Source organism: Oryzias latipes, chromosome 2 (genome assembly GCF_002234675.1).
Source record: "Oryzias latipes chromosome 2, ASM223467v1".
Taxonomy (NCBI): Eukaryota; Metazoa; Chordata; class Actinopteri; order Beloniformes; family Adrianichthyidae; genus Oryzias; species Oryzias latipes.
The window spans coordinates 22,403,287-22,423,831 of NC_019860.2; the positions used below are offsets into that span (position 1 = coordinate 22,403,287).

At 42.3% G+C, this 20,545-nt stretch overlaps 1 protein-coding gene across 2 annotated transcripts in view; it reads right to left on the reverse strand.

Moving 5' to 3' along the window:
• The window catches only part of LOC101164537 (partitioning defective 3 homolog B), a 167,734-nt gene that overhangs the window by 126,829 nt on the left and 20,360 nt on the right, over window positions 1–20,545 (reverse strand). For both annotated transcript variants that reach the window (XM_023966113.1, XM_023966108.1), the window contains exon 3: window positions 11,848–12,028. In XM_023966113.1, coding sequence (XP_023821881.1) covers window positions 11,848–12,028 — 181 coding nt within the window. The remainder of the gene's footprint in view (window positions 1–11,847; window positions 12,029–20,545) is intronic.

Consider the following 20,545-nt stretch of genomic DNA (forward strand, 5'->3'; position numbering starts at 1 on the left):
AATTAAACAGCCCCCCCCCCCCCCCCCCCAATGTAGAAGATGTTCTGCTAACCATCAGAGCTGTTTTTGTTGTTTGGGATTTTAGCAACAAGAAAGTCAAAGTTTTGTCCACATCTGTTTGGGTTTTCTGACTTTTTACAGACTAAAAGATCCATTAAACAAAATCGAAATCTCCAAGTTTAACTTTCCAAGAGAAGAAAATAATGATGTGGGAGAAAGAAGGGAAACAAAACAAATAGTGTGAAATAAAAAAAAAGGCAAAAAGCTGAGAAGCACTGATGGAGAAAAAAACAGCAGCAGAAACAGAAAGCAAACAAAATTCTCCTCTTTTCCTGTAATCAATCTCCCTCTGGAGGTTCAGCCACAGGGTCCTGGTCCAACGTGGCCAGAATAAAGAAGGCAGAGGGGAGAAGAAGAGAAAAACAAAATGACAGAGGTCACTCTGGGGCTGCGCTTATGAAGAAAACAAGCCATTTGACTCAGAACAACAACAACCTTCCGGACGTCACTTTTGGATTTGGTTTGGTGAAGCAATCACTAATGATTAAAAACAAAACACATTTTATTCTTTACTTTTATTTTGATCACTGCTATGCATTAAAAAAAATCTGCACACTGTCACTAATGAGGACAAATTCAAACGAACAAGGAGCTGTGTGTTCTGGCGTCAAAAAAAAAAAAAAAAAAAAAATCACCAGCATGCGGCTCCTTTTGGTGTAAAAGTGTTTTTTTTTTTAAAAGCTCAAAACTGTCATTTTAACTAGCAAAAGCAGTGAAAACTGCTCCAATTTAGAGAATTTCAGGATTATTTTATTTAACAGAAACATTTCTACAGGAACAATCGTCCGTCCCCCCCGAGACCGAATCAAACATGGATTAAACTGAATGTGCTTCCAAAAGAAATACCTGAAGTTACTTTTAAACCTCGACAAAACTAATTTCTTGAATAAAATTCAAAAAGTAGTAAATGTAAAAAAGCCCCGATAGAAACTGCTTTGGTCAGTCACATGCACCTGGTGGTGCGGGGGTGGGAGGGGGTGGTGTCTTGCAGTCACCTTGTACAGCAACCTCCAAGGAAGTCATGAAAATGGAATGTACCATTGTTGTGGTTAAAGTATCAGGAAGCATTCATAAGGCTAATGGAAGTTCCACACTCTTGTGATGTACGGGTGATGCTGTCACGTTCTAGCTGTTAGGCCCGTGTCACACAGTCACTTTGTACATTTCAGTCAGACAACTCATGCAGTCAAATATTTATTTACACATCTTTAGTTTGCTTTAACATTCTTTGTACGACATTCACATTCCTTTATAATTGGCATTTCACATTATTTTAGTTTGACATAAGACTCCGTGCAATTCCATGAGACAAATTTCCATAAACTTTTGGGTAATAACTACTCCTAACGGAGCTCACAGGTGGAAGCCGGGGCCTGCGGTAAAGAAAGAGAATTAACGACTTGCACACCTGGACTTAAATAAGACGCTGAACAGGTGAGTTGGTTAACTGAACCGCCCTAGGGGGGTAACCAAGTAAACGCACTGCCTGAGTTATCTGCCTGAAATGCTCCCAAGGTCGCTCACTTTCGCACAGTTTCCACGCATGAAATTTCGGACTTTGGTCATATAAATGGTTCACAAGCATTTCTCGCGTTCATCATTCGTCGATGCACGCTGATGTCTGTCGGGGATTCTGGCCGACAGGTCTTTACGCAAATTCAGTTTTGAGGTGTTCAAAAGTTTTGGTTGGTTTATTCAGTATACGCATATTTTACGTAGCCTACTTTACTGTACGTAAAGTACAAAAACTGTCATAGAAACTTGGGTCAACGTGAGCATTTTGAACACGGAAGCCCGTTTACACACGTTTACGTAGACTTTCCAATTGAACGTCCATTTAGAGGCCGGTCTGAACGTAGCATATAGGCATAAAGTGTTTGTTTACCAAATAAAAAGTCACATCAGTGAGGTGAGGATTGGTCTAAAAAGTAGGAACATTGTCCATCATCAGCAAACCAATAATCCCTCTATGATCCGACTGTTGTCTCGTTTCTGTTCCAGATGATTTTAATTGGTCTCTTTCTGGTCCTCTAAGAACTAAATCCCAGATTGTAATAAAATCTTCTGGGCTTTTCCAGTTAACTTAATTTTTTTCTGTTAATGATCTGAATTGTTTGCAGTGACTTCAGTTTTTACAATCCCTACATTTAATGTTCATTTCTTTAGTGCGGCACTTTCAGTGAACTTTGGTTGTGATCTGGGTACTTATAAATAAAAAAATAATAATAATTAATAATTGGTACTTTATTGATCCCACAATGGGGAAATTCTTCTCCGCATTTGACCCATCCCCAGCGGTGAGCTGCAGCCTAACCGCGCTTCGGGGGCAGCAGCGTTAAGGGTCTTGCCTAAGGACCCTCACTGGGTGATGTTAATTGCTCGCCATTGATACGGTAATTGGTAACCCTGGATTCCTGCATGGTAGCCTCTCACCTTACCAACCGAGCTACCCAGCCGCAAAAAACTTACTTTTTCTAACTAAAACGATGTTTTGACTAACTTCCTAATAGGGATGCAGGAAGTTAATGACATAAAAATGATGTACAAAATAAAAGCCTGCATTGTTCGAACATTTCTCTTCCTCTAAAACCAGCTTTGACATGCCGGCAACATCATTGATTATTAACCAGCCCAGGTGAAATTTAGGCCTTCAAAATGTTGGTTCAGCCACATTTTATTAATTTTGAACTCAGAAAATGACGGAACCCGAAAGGCTGGTGACCTTTCCTGAAGATAACCTGCTGCTTTAACGTTCGGAAAGGTTTGGAGAGTTTGAAGGATTCAAAAAAGCCAACCTCATGTCTGCGTCTGATCTGATGTTCTTGGAGCGGATTTGGTCCACGCTGACATGAAAGAGATAAACGTTTAAGATGAAATGGAAATGTCTGGTTTTGATGGAGGCTTCAGAGACGCCTGACAGATTAGGTGTAAAGATTTGGAGCATATCTAAACTGCTTCTATTGGAAATCCATCCAACAAAATGACGGGACTTTGTTTTGACTGAGCGATCTTTTTAAAAAAAAATCAATTGGAAGTCGTCTAGTTCAGCCCACACACAGTCGTTCCTCCCAGTAAGGTCTGAGGCTCGGAGGTGACCGAGGCGGCTCCACAGTCACAGTCAGGGTCCATTAGCCAGTGGTCGGCCTCATAAATCGTCCTCCATTTGTCCAAACGGCCTCCATCAATCCACCCACCACTTAAAGAGTCCCTCAGTGTGAAGAAACCTGAAGGTTGACCTCGTTGACCTCTGACCTGCACCGACCCAAGCAGGCGAATCAGTTGACCTGAGAGGATATTGATGAGTGACGTGTGACTCTCTCAGGTCAGCCACATCATAGCAGGCCGTGAACTAGATTATGACCGACACATCAATGAAAACGAAGAGCCATTTTTCACAGGAACTAATGAAAACGCTTAAAAAAACTGACATTCTTTAAAAGATTTTCTGCCCAAATGAAGCAGAAGAAGAAAACCTAAACCGGGACAGCTCTTTATGGCTAAACCTAAACTGGTTTGGTCGTCTTCCATCACAGCATAGAGTCGCTCTGTCAAAGACAGCATCGTCAGAGTAAAGCTTTTGTGAAGCTCTTGATCCACAACACAAAACGATAAGGCTTTTGGTGTCCATCGACATGAAGGGATCCGGTTGAGTCGTAGAAGCAAGAAAAGCCAGAGAAAATACAGACATGAGCTGCAAAAAGTCAAAAGAAATACCAACAAATCCAATGAACAACAAAAGAAAAAGTTGGAACGATCATTGTTGGGTATCAAAATGTGTAGATGGAGAGGGTTGGACTGACTTCCATCCATCCATCCATTTTCTTCCACTCATGTGGGACCGGGTCGTGGGGGCAGCAGTCCAACAAAATATATCCATTCCTTTATCTCCTCCGGCTAATTCCATCCATGGCACTTCCAGGCCAGTAGAAAGACGAAGTCTCTTCAGTGTGTCCTGAAATGTCCCATGTGGGACATGCCCCAAAGACCTCCCCAAGGAGGCGTCCAATAAGAGTTATAGATTCCTGAGCCACCTGAACCCCTTTATCAATGTAAATACCCCAAGATGTAGTTACGTCCCCAAGATTGGCGTCACCGGCACCCCACTCTAGAGCCAGAACTGCCGTGGGGCCTTGCAGGCAGTTGGGTCCAGCCCGAATTGACTACATTGGTCCACCCCCCTGTGGGAGGAGCCCCGGTTGTAAATAGCCCAAAGTGACTATGTGGGCCCAGTCCCCCGTGGAAATGGCCTTGATTGTGTCCAGCCTGAATTCACTTCATGAGCCCATACCCCAATTATGTTCAGGCCAAATTGACTATGTGGGCCCACACTCCTTCAGGGAATAGCCCAAGTTGTGTTTAGTGTGAAGTAACACCATTGGAAAGTTTCCCAGTGGGAAGAGCCCTATTTGTATTCATCCTTAAGTGACTATGTGGGCCTACTACCCCATGGGAAGAGCCCCAATGATGTCCAGTCCAAAGGGACTATCTGGGCCCACTCCCCTGGGCCCTGGGGAGTGAAGAACCCTGGTATTGGACATTTTGTGGCTTTTAGGACTTGGACTGACTTCCTGGTCAGTTAATGATGACTTTGATGTGACACATCAACCGGCTTTCAAAAAACAGGAGGCTTTGGCTCCAAAAGAGCCAACATGATTCAAATGACAGCAAGTACGTGCCGTAGGGTCCAAAATAATGAAAATACTGAAGTCCAAGCAGTCCGAAACAGATTAGAAGTCCTGGTTGGAGACCCTTGAAAGCAGAGATTTTACTTTTGTAACTCGTAAAACAACAGATGAGTCAGAAAAGTAAACATGTTTTGTTCTCCTTTAGCTGAACAGAAACGATCCAAATGAGAAACAAGAGTCCAGGTTCAAATTAGCCAAGCATGAAATGTCTTCCATCTGTAATCCAGAGCATTATATTCTCTTCAGAGTCACGAAACATCAACATGTTCAAAGAAACCCAACTTCTGCTCGTCCACCATCTTCCAGTTCAACCCTCTGCAGCCAGAGACGCGTGTGGAGGAGTTGTAAACATTTCTGATTTTGTTTATCCGCGTCTAACAGCAGCTTCGTGGCCTGACCAGGGCTCCCGACGCAATTCTGTTAATACCCCCCCCTTTTATTTGGAAATGTACATAACCCTGCAGCTTTGGTTCAGTGTCAGGCCGAGGTGATAGTCACAAGGGCACGTCGTGTTTGCGACCCACTGTGTCAGCAGACACATTTGCGTGTCCAAGCAAGCGTGTGATGCAAGCGTGTTTGCTCCAAACACAAACAGTGATTTACTCCTGTGTGTTTGTGGGGGTATGGGGGGGGTCTGCACGCATGAAGGCGGGGTGGTCGCATCTTTCTGCCAATTGATCGAGCAGCCCGACTCATGGGATGATGCGATAAGGACTCCCTTCCCGTGTGTGTGTGTGTGTGTGTGTGTGTGTGTGTGTGTGTGTGTGTGTTGCAGCAGATCAATGCCACTCTAATCATCCCAGTAGGGCGGGCGTGAAGTCCAATCGCCCCCCCCCCCGTTCAAACAACTGGCCCGGCCCGACGCACAAACACTTTGATGCTTCGCTGATTGCAGCTCTGCTTCCTGGCCTTTGCCGCCATCCGCTCACATCCAAACAAGCAGATTTCTTTTTTTGAATCATCAAAGTGAGCTGAGCGTGAAATAAAGCCCTCAAATGGTTCTGCGGTTCTGTAACGGTCTCCACTTAACATGATTGATTGCTAAACGGTCCAAAATCCGCCGCTGCACTTCCTGACAGAGCTGCCGTCTCCGTCCATCATGTGACGCCGTCGCTGCACTTTGGGGTCAGATTTATACAAACTTCTGACTCTACGACCAGTTTATAATGTTTCAACACTTAATTGTGATGCTGAACGGAATTCCATTCAAAATAACTAATAAGAATCAAAGCATAAAATTAAAGCACCAAAAATCTACGCATGAGAATAATAGATGGAGCGGGAAAAGTCAAAGCCTTAAAAAAGTACAAATATAAAAAGACAGGAATCGTGTTTTAACTTGTTGTATTCACCTGATGAAAACAGAGAATTACAGCCATCTCAAAATTAAAAAACAAACAAGCAAATGAAAATAAAGTTGGAGCAATTATTGGAATTAGGAGAAAAAGGAAGAAAGAAAAAAAATGAGAAAAAAGTAAAAAAATAAATTCAAATAAAGAAATGTGTGAGAATATAGTGAAATTATGAGAAAAAAAGTTGACATTTTACAGAGCAAAGTAAAATTAAAAAAGAAAACAAAAGAAAAGTTCGAATTTTCTGAGTAAAATAAAATTACATGGAAAAAAGTAAGATTTTTATGAAATTGAAGTAAAGTTTTTTAAAAGAATAAATCAAAATGAGAAAAAACAATGAAAGTTTAACAAGAATGAAGTAAAATTATAAGAAAAAAGTTGAAGTTTTAAAGAATAAAGTAAAATGATAAGACAAAATCTGTAATTATGAGTGAAAAATAAAATTAAGACAAAAAGATTGAAATTCTACGGGGAAAAACTTGTACATTTATGAAAAAAAGAGTAAACAATTTATACGAAAAAAGTTGTAAACTGTTCCTTCAAAAGTTTCCTCAAAATCTGTCTAGGGACAGACATCACACAGTTTAGGAATCTGCTGAGTCTGACTTACTTTTTATAAATGTTAAACTTTTAAAAAAAAAAAAAACTTTTGTCTATTTCATTGTTTTCAAATTGTCACTTTATTTCTCATTAAAAAATTGACTTTTCTTTTCACAACTGTCCTTTTTTTTGCTCAAAAGGTAGACAAGTTCATTTTTTGTAAAATTGTGACTTTCTCTCATATTTTACAACTTTATTGTAGTAAAATTTTGACTTTCATGTAATTTCATTGACTTTTTAAATATAATTTAATTACTATTTGCAGAATTATGTATTACTTTTATGCCTTTTCATGTCATATTTTGACTTTTCTGGTAATTTTGTGAATTTATTTTCTTTAGATTTCTGCTTTTTCTCATTAAATTGGAACCATTCCCTTATTTCTAATAATTTTGCGACTTCTTCCTCATAATTATACGACTTTATTCTCACATATTTACATTTTTCCTTTGTGGTCCCACAAATTTTCCATTGTATGAGTTTCTTTCTTTCTTCAGAAAAGTCTCTTGCAAAACGTTGGTTATTTCAAACAGTTCCCCCTCATCAGCTGGGATTTGTAGTTTTTAAGTCTTCAAGAATCCCTAAAGTGTTTTAAGACGATGTTTGCTTTCAGAGGAAGAAGCAACGGCTGGTTAAAACCCAACACGTCGTGGGCGGTTCGGGTGCGATTAGCACTTTAACTCTTTGTCTGGCTCCTGCTAAATGGATGCACGGCTCGTGCGCACGCGTGCACGTCCAGACGACAAAAGGGCGCTTTATTGCATCGCTTTGGCTTTATTTGAGGGGCGTCACGGGGTCACCCTGTAACCAGGTTAGTCAAGCTTCAACGGGGAGGGAGAACAGGTTGGAGGGGGTGGCGAGGTTAAAGATGGGGTGGAGCGGTGGGAGGAGACTAGAATTAGTCCATTCACAGTCGGCTGGACTTTGGGTTTGGGTTAATCTAGTTAGGGGGAAACGACAGGCCGGGCGAGACGATGAGGAGGAGGAGGAGGAGGAGGATGTGGTGGGGTAGGCGGGGTTTCCTGGGGGAGGTCAAGGTTGAAGGCCCAGGGTTTGGAGCTGGATGGCAGCTGAATTTTAGAGGAACCATCAGCGACAGGATGAAGAGGAGCCAGACGGCGGACAGCTGACGGTCCCCTTCAATTAGGAATTAGGCAAATTTGACCAAATATTCTATTTTTCTCTATTGTTTTCTCTTTGAATAAAGGGTCAAAGCGGAGCATCATCTGAGAGACTTTGGCTTCAAGTGAACCCATAAAGAATAAAAGCTCCTCTATTTTCATTTTTTTTCCAAGAGAAGGGGAAAGCAGAACTAATTTCTTTTGTAAGTATTTTTGAAATCGCTTAAATCCATTTATATATATATATATATATAAAATACAGTCCATTTCTGGACGTGAACCAAATCTTAATCCTAAAAACTAAAACATAAGTTATTTTTTTGTACTTTATTTTGAAAAAACAATGAAAAAAAGTTGAATAACTGTTTTTATTGAAATAGACCATATCTGACCACCCAAATTAAAAATAAATACTTTTATTATTTTCTTTCTTTCTTTTACCAAATTTGACGCTCATATACTATCAATAAACTGAGAAAATCAATTAAAAATGTTTCTTTAAACACACTTTTAATAAGTCTGAATAAAATAAAATAAAGAAAATTGTTGCTAAAATTACAATTAGGCTTGGTTTTCTTTTTCTTTATCTACTTTACAATTTGTACATTTACTTTTTGTAAAAAATGTCAATTATTTTTTAAACTTTTTTTTCCATTTTGGTTAATTTTCATGATGAGGTTTTTTATGTTCTTCCGCTTTTGGAAAAGTAAATAACCATCTGAGACCGTTTTTCCTGGTTAAATTGGGGTCAAAATAACAGAAAATGCTGCTTTAGATCACTGTATTCTTCTCCAGAACCCAGAAGATGAACCGTCCCGTTCCAACGTGGAAAGAACGCAAAAAAGCAACAAACATTGCATTCAACATCTCGGTTTATCATCAATCCCATTCCACGATAAGGCGACGGCTTTGAATCCTTCGGCTTTTGGAACGCCGTGTTCGCTTGACAAAAGACAGATCAGGTCTCTGGGTTTGCACCGTCTTCCTCTCAGACTGTGGAAGAAGCAGCTCAGGGAAAAATTTTTTTTACAAAAAGTCCAGCATTAAACTCAAATGTCAGAGTTTTTTCCTTTGTGCACATCTGAGTCACTGTGGATCAAAGGAACGGCAAATCTAAAAGACTAGGCAGCAAAACATGACAGAGAAGAAGAAAAGGGAGATATTGCTGCTCTTGTGGTGGATATTAAAAAAGAGACGAATGATCGTGAGCGGCAGAATGAACAGCCCGCTCCCAGCTGCTGGAAAATCATGTTTTATAAACCCACAACTCTTCCGGCTGACGTTTCTCTCCGTGGGGAAATTGCAGCATGGATAAATATTCTGGCAGGTCTGCATTTCCTAAGAACAAATAACCAGAAATTACTGGACACTGAGGCAGAAGCTGTTTTTCAGACAGACTGTGCTGGATCCACCAGACTAAAGACAAAAGGGGATAAAGTACAGAAATATTTATATAGTTTGTTCCAACTGAAAGCTGAAGCATAGAGGTGGGAGCATCATCCTGTCTCTTCCCAGCTTTTCAACATCATTTCAGGGTGGATGCTTGTTTTCTTCATAAGCAACTCTGCCCATTTTTTGACAAAACAAAGTCATTAAAAGACTGGATGTAGACTTCAGATAATTCTGAATGGCAATATTAAAGTGGGAGGGGCCTGCTCCATAGGTTGACCTCAACCCACCTCCAAAAATGGATGATTGAGCTGAAAAAAAATCCAGTCCACCCAGCTGCCAATCAACAAATTAAAGAAACGACCGCGTCAATGATGCAAATCCACAACATCAAAGCAACTGGTTAAAAAAAAGAAAAGAAATGATGAACCAATAAATTTATGAACAGAAAAATAAATAAAAAGCCTACCCAAAAAAAATGTTTATCAACACTGGAGTCATTGGGAAATTGCTACATTTTGAAACCAGCCCCCCAGTGGTCATTTGAGAAATTGCTCCTTTTGGCAATTCCAGGAGGAATTTTAAAGAGGAGCTTGGTTTTATCACACAGCTACTGATAATCACAGCGCATTAGTGAAATATGAAAAAAATCTAAAATAAATAAATAAACTTAAGACACCCACGCCAGTTTCTGTTCAACTGAAATGAGACTCAAAGCATTGGGGTGAGCAAAGAGGTGGAACCTTGATGAGAGTATTACTCCTGTGTTTTATGATGGTCCATTTTGTTCCCGTACTTTCTCAAAAATCAACAGCGCATCTTATTTATGACCTCTGTTTGTGTTTACCGACCTAGAACCGATTTTCTGTGGTACACGGCGCTCAAAAATCGGTCAAAATGTTAAGTATGACTTTGATAAACTATGAAGCTGCTTAATGGATTGTTGGAGCATTATGGGTACTGTAGTCAGGAGCCTGGCAGAGTACTGTGCACAAACGTAATAAAGGGAAAAGGTAAAGGGGGATTTTGGGTATTGTATGTGTTACAACGTACAATTTTTTCTGTAGGCTGAGCATCCAAGGTACAGGGGATAAACCTGAAGAACAACAGTTTACAAGGAAAAACTTCCCATCGACCCCCTCCAACCAATTGCCTATTGCTTCTAGGCCTATCCAGGAATTCTGGGTAATGTAGTCTAACCACATCACCCGATGGTTTTTCATTACTTTTATTTATTGCGCTCTATGGTCCAAAAAATACCGTACGTTCACTGTTTTGTGGGAGGGCTGTGGTGCAGAAGTAGAGCAGTGGACGTCTGATCAGGAGATTGCAGGTTCGTTGCAGTGTCAGGCAGAAGAGCCACCTGTGACGGTGTGAAGGACACTGGGAATTTAAAGTGCTTTGGGCCTTCAAAGAAGGTAGTAAAAGCCCAATACATGTTTCTTTGTCATCTTGGCATAAAGAGTGGGCTCTATACATGTAGTGTACATGTATAGAGCCCATATACATGTCTATACAGGTAGTGACCGTCACATGGCCGCTGTGTTCGTAGCGTTACAGCATCAACTGCAGCAGCAAAAGTGAAGCTTTTCCAAGGAAAGACCAGACCTCTAAGACCCAATTATCATCACCCAAGGGACCACCAAACTACCCTCAGCGTTTCCTGTTTGCACTTTGTTTAAAATTGTATGTAGATGATGAAGTCTGATTTTTGATGCATTTCATTGTCGATGAAGACTCTCATTCATCCACGTTGATTCCATCATAGTAGTAGGTTTAGGGACTGTCATCTGGATATAGTTTTTAAATTTGGGGAGGAGTCAGACCTGAAACTGGATGGTATTGTCAACTTAGCCTACATGGTTCCGGATCTCTAAGAGTCCTTTGTCCTCAGCTGGGGGTTGGGGAACCAGTGACTCCCTCCCCAAATTGGTCATCTCTTTCAGCTGTTAATGACCCAGGTGGAACTGGTTGGGTTTGTTTGGGTTTCAGAACACTGCCGTAGATGGATGAAAAACTAAACCTTAGACCACCATTCTAATTAAGACAAGGTTTATCCTTCTTGACAAAAATGGCTTATTTCACTCCTCGCTTATACCATCCTCTCTCTCTGGCTAGAATTCGGACTTCACTGTCCTCAAACGAGTGGTTTGTGGCCTTCAGGTGGAGGTGCACTGCAGATTCAGGTCCACTTGAGTTGGCTCTGCGATGTTGGTTCATTAAACAGACAACATCTATCCATATATCTATCCATCCATCCATCCATTCACCCATCTATCTATCCATCTATCTATTGCAGCAATGAAGAGACAGAGAAATAAAAACACGGTAAAGAGGACATTAACAAGGTCTGCATCCATCATAATCATCATGCAATCAATGAAAAGGTGCATCGTTTCTCGCGCTCAGCTGTAAGTGGGAGCAGGACCGCTGTTCCAGAGCTGTCTTGATGTTAAATGAACTTGTTTTCGACTTGGAGGTTAGAAATATTCTCTGGTTTGCCCGGCTCACCTGTGTTCTATTATTACAATGTCACGTACATATACACACCTCTGTGTTCATGTGTGATGCACTTTCTCACATCAGGCATAGACGTGTTGATTGAGCGTGGCTGTTCATAGCCCTCGATCTGAGACTTACTGGATTTGAGGAGGGTGTCTTCGTTGACTTCAATCTCTCCTCGACTGGGATCTTCGTACTCCAGGTGGCCGTAGTACGACAGGGGTTCTGGACTCGCCGCGGCGCTGGAGAAACCGTTGGACGCGATGTCTTGGGGACTCTCAGTTTCTTGACGGGGGTCATCTTGAAAGATGGCAACCAGCTGGAAGAGATGAGGTTGAAAGTGTTAATCTGATAGAAAGGGAAAAGAACGAAAAGCTTAACTCAGTCATAGGCAAGAGCCGTCTGACTCGGATGCTAAAGTATTAAAAACCAGCATAACCTGTGATCATCTGAATCATGCGACTTAAATTCCACTCCAATGAAAATGCTGCTTCTAACATGTTTCTTGTGGCATTTTTCTCATGATGAAGGATAAAAATACAGAAAATGAAAAGATAAAATTTCATTTCTGAGTTATTGTTTTTTTTTTTTTATTCAAATCATTGTGAATCAGGAGCAGACAAAAAAATGCCGTTGGAAAAAGCTTGTAGTTGTGACGTAGAAGCTACAATCTGTGGGCCACAATCTCCTTGCTCCGCTTGATTCTTATGGATAAATAGTCTGTTTTCCTCATGCAAGCTGGCATCTGGTTCTAAACTGTACGACTGGATAGCTCCAATATTGCTCACAGTTTTTGTGCGGGCCGTTAATGTAATGATACATTCACGCCCGGAAACACGCATTTGAGCGACCTCTCTCCATTAAAAGTCTATGTAAACGTGTGTATATGCGTGTCAAAACTCTTGGCCTTTCCAACTTTTCAAGTCAGTCTTCTGACTCTACGTTCATAACATGCGGTCATTAAACGCGCGTTGAAAGGTAAACCAGTTGAACTTTGACCAATCGGGGACTCAGGGATTCGGTAGTGATGTATGGATGCCGTCTTTTTGAATCTACGGAAGTCCCAACCCTTTAAAAATAGATCATGGAGGAGAAATTAATAATAACGCTTTGTGTCCGACTGGAACCATGACACAAAGTCTTTCATGTGTCAGAATAGAGCTGTGAGGGAAAAAGCCTGGAGTAGAAAAATTCGTAAAATTTGCTCAGCTTCAACTTTTTTCACCGAGCCTCGTTCAACTGTGAGTTCATGCGCTAGTATTGGGTAGACCTGTATGAACAGCGTTATGCACCAAACAGGCCCGGTGTGAACCTAGCATTAGGTTGGGGTCGTGAGGGTTAGGGTTAGGGTAGGGTTGGGGTCGTGAGGGTTAGGGTAGGGTTGGGGTAGGAAACCCTGCCTTATTTGCTGCTGCTTACTTGGATCAGGTGTGTTTAGCCATTAAGGGACTTCAATGGCAAGTTGGATGGAAAACATGTAGGACACAGGCCCTCGAGGCCTGGATTTGGGGTCCCCTGGTGTAAACAGAGGGATAATGGGAAGTGTGGACAGGCTTACCCAAGCGATTGGTCCCGCCCACAACTCACAGGCAAATTTCGAATGAACTATTGTTGCTCTGCGGAAACTATGTCCCAGAAAAGAGCCCAGGTTTTTGGATTTTGGCTAAAAATGGCATCATTATAATTTAAAGATCACTGGGAACGCTTTAGTAGTTCAAAAGATGATCGGAGTTGAACTTGAAACTTTTTTGCAAACATGATCCAAATTAGGATACAAGGTTCTTTACTCAAACAGATGAGAAACCAAACTCCCGTGTTAGTAAAGATCTGATGGTTCATAACCCGCCAGAAGGCACTTCCTCGGAATCTCAGGAACCCTGACCTGTGGTTTGGCGGGAGGCCGGTTTCAGACGGATCGACGCCACGCGCGCGGCCATGTGCGTATGTGTGAAATCAGCAGTCAAATGAGATCTGACAAGGGAATGAGAAGCTGTCAAACACAATGACACGGCTGCCACAATGAGACGGCAGCAAGAGAAGGAGCTGCCAAACGGAGAGGCGATGGAGGGCAGGAGGACGACAAACAATCCTAATTGAGACAGGGACACGATGGCAGGTTGAGGACGGGAGGGAAGCGTGCGTTTGTGGATGCGCGCTTTGATGAATGAGCGCGTGGCGGCGTGACGCTCTCATTAGACGAGGCCGGCGGCGGAAATGACCACTTAATTAAAAGCAATAACTGCAGTGAAACAAGGGATGGAAGTAAAACAACAGACGAGGCGAGGATCAACAGCAAGGGAAGATGGGAAAGTTTATGCAAACAATGAGCACAGAGGAGGTGAAGAGATACGCATCATCCATCACATCCCGACACCCCCAATCCCTCCCGATTCAATATCTCTGAGACACCTGGCCGTCGGCGGGCAGAGAGGAATCGAGAGCTGCGTTCGTGCGGATTCAAGCGTCGGGAGGAAGAGGAGGCATTGAAGGACGAGCAGATGCAAAACAGAGAGAAGAAAAGAGGCGACGCCAGGCAAACAATCTGATTGTGCCAGCTGATGGATGCTTCTCCAACTCTTTATCTGCTCCCCGCTTTCCCTCCACATCCCCCGAGCCCCTCTACTCCAAACTCGCTGACAGCATCAATCAAAGTCTGCGGAGCACAATGAGGCGTGTGCACGCACACAAACACACACCTTAGCCCTAAACAGCCTCCTGCTGTAATATCTGGAGCGGCGATGAAGTGACGTTTATTTAACTTGAGGCCAGGTGGGGTGTCGATGGCGGCCATCGTTTGGAAGACAAACAGCTGGAAAATGGATCTTTTGGAGTTCTCCAGAGAAAAGTGCACACTTCATGGGAAGTATCGGACCTCTCAAGAACATTTGTGCACACCTAGTACCCTACTATACTTGTAGTGTCAGCATATAAAAAGTATTTAAGAGGCGCCTTTCTGGGCACTCAAGGTCGCTGGCGACCGCCGCCAACATACACAACAGAAAAGAAAAAAATGGTGATTTAACTAGTAGAGGCTGCTGTGGTTAATGCTTTTGGATGTGGGCGGGGCCTATAGCAGAACCACCGGCCTGGTTGTGTCTGAAGGTGATTTGACACGTTTTAATAACGTTTCTGTTATCAAACACAAATTAAGTTTCTGTCTGATCATGAAGTGATCAACAGAGCAGTTTCACCAGAGAAAACCAAGATATTAGCATAAATGTATATAATTACATTGAAATATTAGACTTTATTTTTAACTGAGTGATCATGAAAACCGGGAATTATCAAACCAAAATGAAAGAATGCAGTAAATTTCCTTGAATCACAGATTTAAAAAAGCTTGAATGGTCACTATGCAAACATTTAACCTGTGAGAAAATTTACAGCAAGAACTCAAACAATGATTTTAAAAAGGTTTGTGTTGCAGTCTCCCATGGAGTGCTTTCCTAACACACACCGGCCTCTCGGCGTCCTTCCTCGCTGTGATTAGAATTCGGGGAAACAAATTGCCTTATTTTTCCCACAGCGTCAGTGTGGGATATTGATATGGACCTGAGGAGGGAGCGTGTCAACTGCTGCTGAATAATGTGACCCCGCCGTCTCATTTCCATAACACACACACACACACCTCCCTCCCAGCAAACAAACAGCCGAGCTCGCCTCCATCCGCTCGTGTTATGATCTCCTTTTGACAAAAAGGGACCCCCAACATGCCCGGAGGGGGGTAAAGCGACGGTGCAGCTACAGTTTTGAAGCAGTCCTGCTTTAATAACAAAGAGCTGAAGGCAAACGGAGACAAACATCTCGTCTTGAGGTTTTTTAAAGTGGCTTACACTGGTAATATTAGTTCATCCATTACTCAGCCATCAGTGTCAGTACTCTGTGACTGTCCTTTCACAAGTCGTGTCTGTTAACAGTGTCAATAAAGTTTTAAAACAAACACAGACAATCACGTCAGTGGTTGTGTCTGAACTCCCTCACTACTTGGACCACCGTGACATATCCAAAATGCCACCACGCGGCGACTTAACTGCACGTTTTTCAGCAAAATCTGCTGCATTTGTAAACAGGAGTCGATTTCAGACTGCCATCCTGCAGCCACCCCCCTGTCCCTGTGCTGCCGTCCCACTGCCACCCTCCAGCCACCCCCCTGTCCCTGTGCTGCCGTCCCAGTGCCACACTCCAATTGGTAGAAATCGTACGGTCGGGCGCTCGACGAGGGTTGTGGACCACAATGCATTGCGTTGGAATTCAACTGTATTCTTTAAATAAATAATCAACGTTTTTACTCTCAGAAGACAGTGGACTCATAACTAATTGTGGCAAAACGCTCATATCAATCAGATTTTAACTTTGTGAATTCAATGACGTCATATCTGCCGTTAAAAAAAAAAAATGTAGTGAGCATGGTGTTCGAATTGCCTGTAAAATTTAGGGCATTACATAGTGCCGCACTATACAGTTTTTCCCTAGTTAGGGGTGGGAATTCAGACACAGCTCAGTTCTTATATAGAGCTAATGCTTTTGTTACCCTTACCAGTATTTTATTTTGAAAGGCAAATCAGTCATTACCCAACTTCTGTTTCATTTCTGCATGCAGTAAAAAATCTGGACAAAAAGCTCACGCCTTTCCGCCTAAAACTTGAATCCCAACATAAAAGCAACCCCCCCCCCCCCCCCACCCCCACTCATACTACCAAAATAAGATGAAGATAATCAAATTGTCCCGAAAAAATACACATCATCTGTGGTGTCTTGAAGGAAACTCCATTAATGGGATCAGTCTTACTCACAGGAATCCAAATACCCCCCCCCCCCCCCCCCACACACACACACACATACACACACACTAAAGTAGATGTCGCAGACCCCCACCCCCACCCCACCCCTAGGAAACACCAACAGCTACTCTGAACTGGTCCTGGCAGCTTGATGCGATTCTGCCGACTCCCGGTCATACTCTGATGGCAGATTGATGCTTGATTTGCGTATGAAGCCATAACTTCAAGAGACAAATCCCAGCCGCTGTAAATATCCCAGTGTGACAACCCCGCAGACAGGCCAGAGAAGGAACACTGCCCCCTTGTTCCAGCCAGGCGCCACTGCAGCCTCTAACCGTTTTCAAGCAACACTAACACACTCCTGGTGCTTCTGCTTCTACCATTCCACCAAACCTGCTTCTCTCTCCTCATATTTTAGCCTGTGTGTGTGTGTGTTTGTGTTTGTGCGTGCGTGCGTGCGTGTGTGTACATGTGTCCCCCCCATCCACTGAGATGTTCTTTGTGTTTGTCATTATCTAAAGCCAGGTTTGTTTTTCTCTTTTCTTTGACTCTAACACACTTCTTCACTCCTTCTCTAAACAATAGTAACACACATACATGTCACGTGCACACACACACACACATACTTCTAATACACAGTTCTTCAGGGTTACATAATTTCTGATCCGAATCACAAGTTAGAAAAATAAAAGTCTTTTCAAAGCAATTTTTTTATTTTATTTTGAAAGGAAATAGAGGGCAGGAAGTGAATGTTTCTCGTAGGAAATTATCTCATCAATATTTCATATTTGGAAAAAAAAACTATCACCAACTTTCCGCGTTTATTTCAGTATCTGAGACAAAACAAAAAAAGAGCTGAAGCTTGTCCTCAGTGTGTGTGCCGCTCTGACTGATGTTTTCCCATTCAGCATGATGATGATAATGATGATGATGAATATTGACAGAGCACATTCACATGGGGGGGGGGGGTCTAACCTCAGCTGGGGCAACATTCAGCTCTGCATATCAATAAAATGGTCTTAGACATGCCAACAAATACAAAAACTAGAATTGAATTGCATTTATTAAGGAATAAAGTGCTGCTGCTGCAGGGAATCATAACAAAGGCATTGTGGGTAAAATCCGCCATCAGGCAAAACCCACAGCTTACAGCACGATTCAAAAAGCAAAGAAAACAAAAGCTCACACAATCTGCGTTTATGAAATATCTTCATATTTTTCTGCTTTCAGCTTTTTTTTTAAAATGAAACAAAGGTTAAATTAGTGAGATTAGAGGAGGTCAAAGGTCAAATCCAGATGTTGGGATCACCGCTCACTCGTGGTAAAACTCCCGTTTTAGTTTCTGAAGAAAATGTCAAATATAACCAAAGATGAAAACCTCCCGGAGTAACAATTGATGCTCTCGGCTGCTGAATCAGTTAGTAAAAACCCGACATTTCCTTGATGATCCAATCAGACCGGTTCTGCGCCGGAGTCCAATTATGCGAGCGCGCCTGTCTGACGAGGACGCCCCCCCCCATCAGAGAGCGATCTGTGGAGCTCCTAACGAGTTCTACAATCAATTACTTTCATAATGTTTGACAAACGCCGAGTCATGCCAAATGTGATGAGTAATCGCACTAAACCTGAAAGTCTCTGCAGCGTTTATTTTTAAACAGGCAAACGTTTTCCAAGAGGAGGACAAACACTCGGTCTCTGACAGAGAGCGCTAGGACTTCAAAGTAAAAGAAGGGACCCACGCCACCCGAGGGGCCGAAGAGACGGAGAGATATGGCGAGTGTCACATTGTATTGAATTCACAAACAGAAGGTCAAATAACTTTTTTAAACCCATTTATGCATCAACTCCAAAAGTGCTTTCATAACAATAGTGCAAAAGGAAACTAGAAGGAGCTGCATTTCCAGAAGAAACTGAATGCAATGAACGAAAATGAAACTTAAAGGGTAATAATTGGCAAAAAAGAAAAAGAAACAAGACAGAAATGATGAAAGTGGACCATAAATGAAGTGAAAACAGCACAATAACAACAAAGACATGTTTGTGAAAAATGCCAGAGCCGGGTATCGAACCAGCGAGCTTCTGCACCAAGGATTCCCCATTTATTTCAATGGAATATCTTGAAAAAGTTCAACGACTAGAAGGAAAAGTCATAGCTGGAAAAAGCTGAAAGAGCTGAACATTTGAATGGTTGAATAGTTAAAATAGCTGAAACATTGTAGGAGGAGCAGGAGGATTGGATACATTCGATTAAAATGCCACCAATATTTCTTCACAACATGAAAAAAAACAAAGTCTATACCTTTATTATTATTATTCATCTCTTGGTACTTTATGGAGACAGGGCCTGAGGAATGTAATGATAGTTCATTCTGTGACGGCGCTTTTATTGCATGTAAAACTAAATGTTTTGACTTTTTCCCCCCCGTTTCCCTCGGAGACCTTTAACTCCGGTCAGAAATGTTCACGTCATACGAACATTTGGCAGAAAAGAAAGAAAGAAAGTCTGGTTTTAACCTTCCTTGTGCTAAAATGATGATAAACGTGTAAAGCAAAAATGTTTTCTTGCAACACTTTTGTGTATAAAAGCAGCACCTGGGACTCAAACAGACAAACAGATTCTTTTCTGATCATTTAATGCTGCCAGAAGATTGTTTCTATGGTAACCAACAATTACAATTAAAAATAAAGAGCAATAAAACCTGGAGTGACTCAAATACAACTGGAAAAAATGCATTAAAATGCGTTTAAAAAATAAACACTTCAATGAAGACCTTTTAACCGCAAGACAAGAACATACATCACCCAAAAAGTGGGTGGAGCCTAAATTCCAGCTCTGGCTTCTGTCCCTTTTTGAAGGTTTTTTCACTAATTAGGAGTCTGAATGTGTGAACCATGAAAGTGGAAGCTGTCACACATGGAGTTTTTAATGATGCATTTTACTTTGGTGCTCCTTAGTTAACAAAACTCTGATTTGTTTTTGCATCGGTCTGTTTTCATTTTGGAAAATTCTGCCCACATCTTTGACAAATATAGAAAAGAATATTGGCATAAATTAGAAAAGAAAGAAAAAAGGTACAGGTGAAAAACACTTTGTCAGAGGGAAACGATCCATCATCTCATCCAACAGAAAATGGTTCCAATTCTAGCACATCGACGTCAATCTTATTTCAACGTAGTTCATTCAGTAAATGCCTGCTTGTCCAAGATTCCTTGCCGAAAATCCTCAAATCCAATACAATTCGAGCCGTTTTCTTCCGCTCATCCGGTTCCGGGTCACAGGGGCAGAAGCCTAGCTAAAAGTGGCCAAACTACCCTCTACCCGCCCACTTCCTCCAGCTCCTCCTGGGGTCTTCCCATCTGATGGGACATCCAAAGCAGACGCCCAATGCACCTCCCCCTGGCTCCTTTGGATGAGGACGAGCAGCGCCCCCCCCCCCCCCCCCCCCCTTTGAGTTTCTCCTCTACCTCTATGGTTGCGTTCAGACCGTACTTTTGATGGGTGTTTAATTTATGCTATCCAAGGCCCGTTAACGTTGGGAGTGGGGTCATCTGGACCCCACTAGACAGTGCGCTGAACCTTTTTACCTTCAAGGATTTGTGATCTTTACTGGTGTCGATGAAATCCTCTCCACCTTTGTCATGGTAGGGACAACACGTCAATGTAAGGGTGGGGTCATCTGGACCCCATAGGATACCACAAGGCTTACGAACGCGCTAAATGCGCCAACTTGAATGGGTGTTTACCCCATGGTGTTTCACACCAGACGAGCAGGGAGGGGCCCTTTTTTCCTTCTCCTTCTTCTCTTTCCTAGCGCATGTCTGCCACCTTACAGTTGGAAGAGTCTCGGTGCAAAATCTTAAAGTGGTTCAAATGTCGCTGCTGGGTTTTTTCTTTCCCGGCTCTATTCCGATGTAGTTACCAAAACTGCTAGCCGGACACTGAACGACAGTATTTTAGCAATAAAAGCTGCAGAACCATCTAAAAACATCCCATCGTCTTGTGCGTTCCAGCATCACTCACCTCATCCGGATCACGTGGGGGGCCAGCTGAAAGC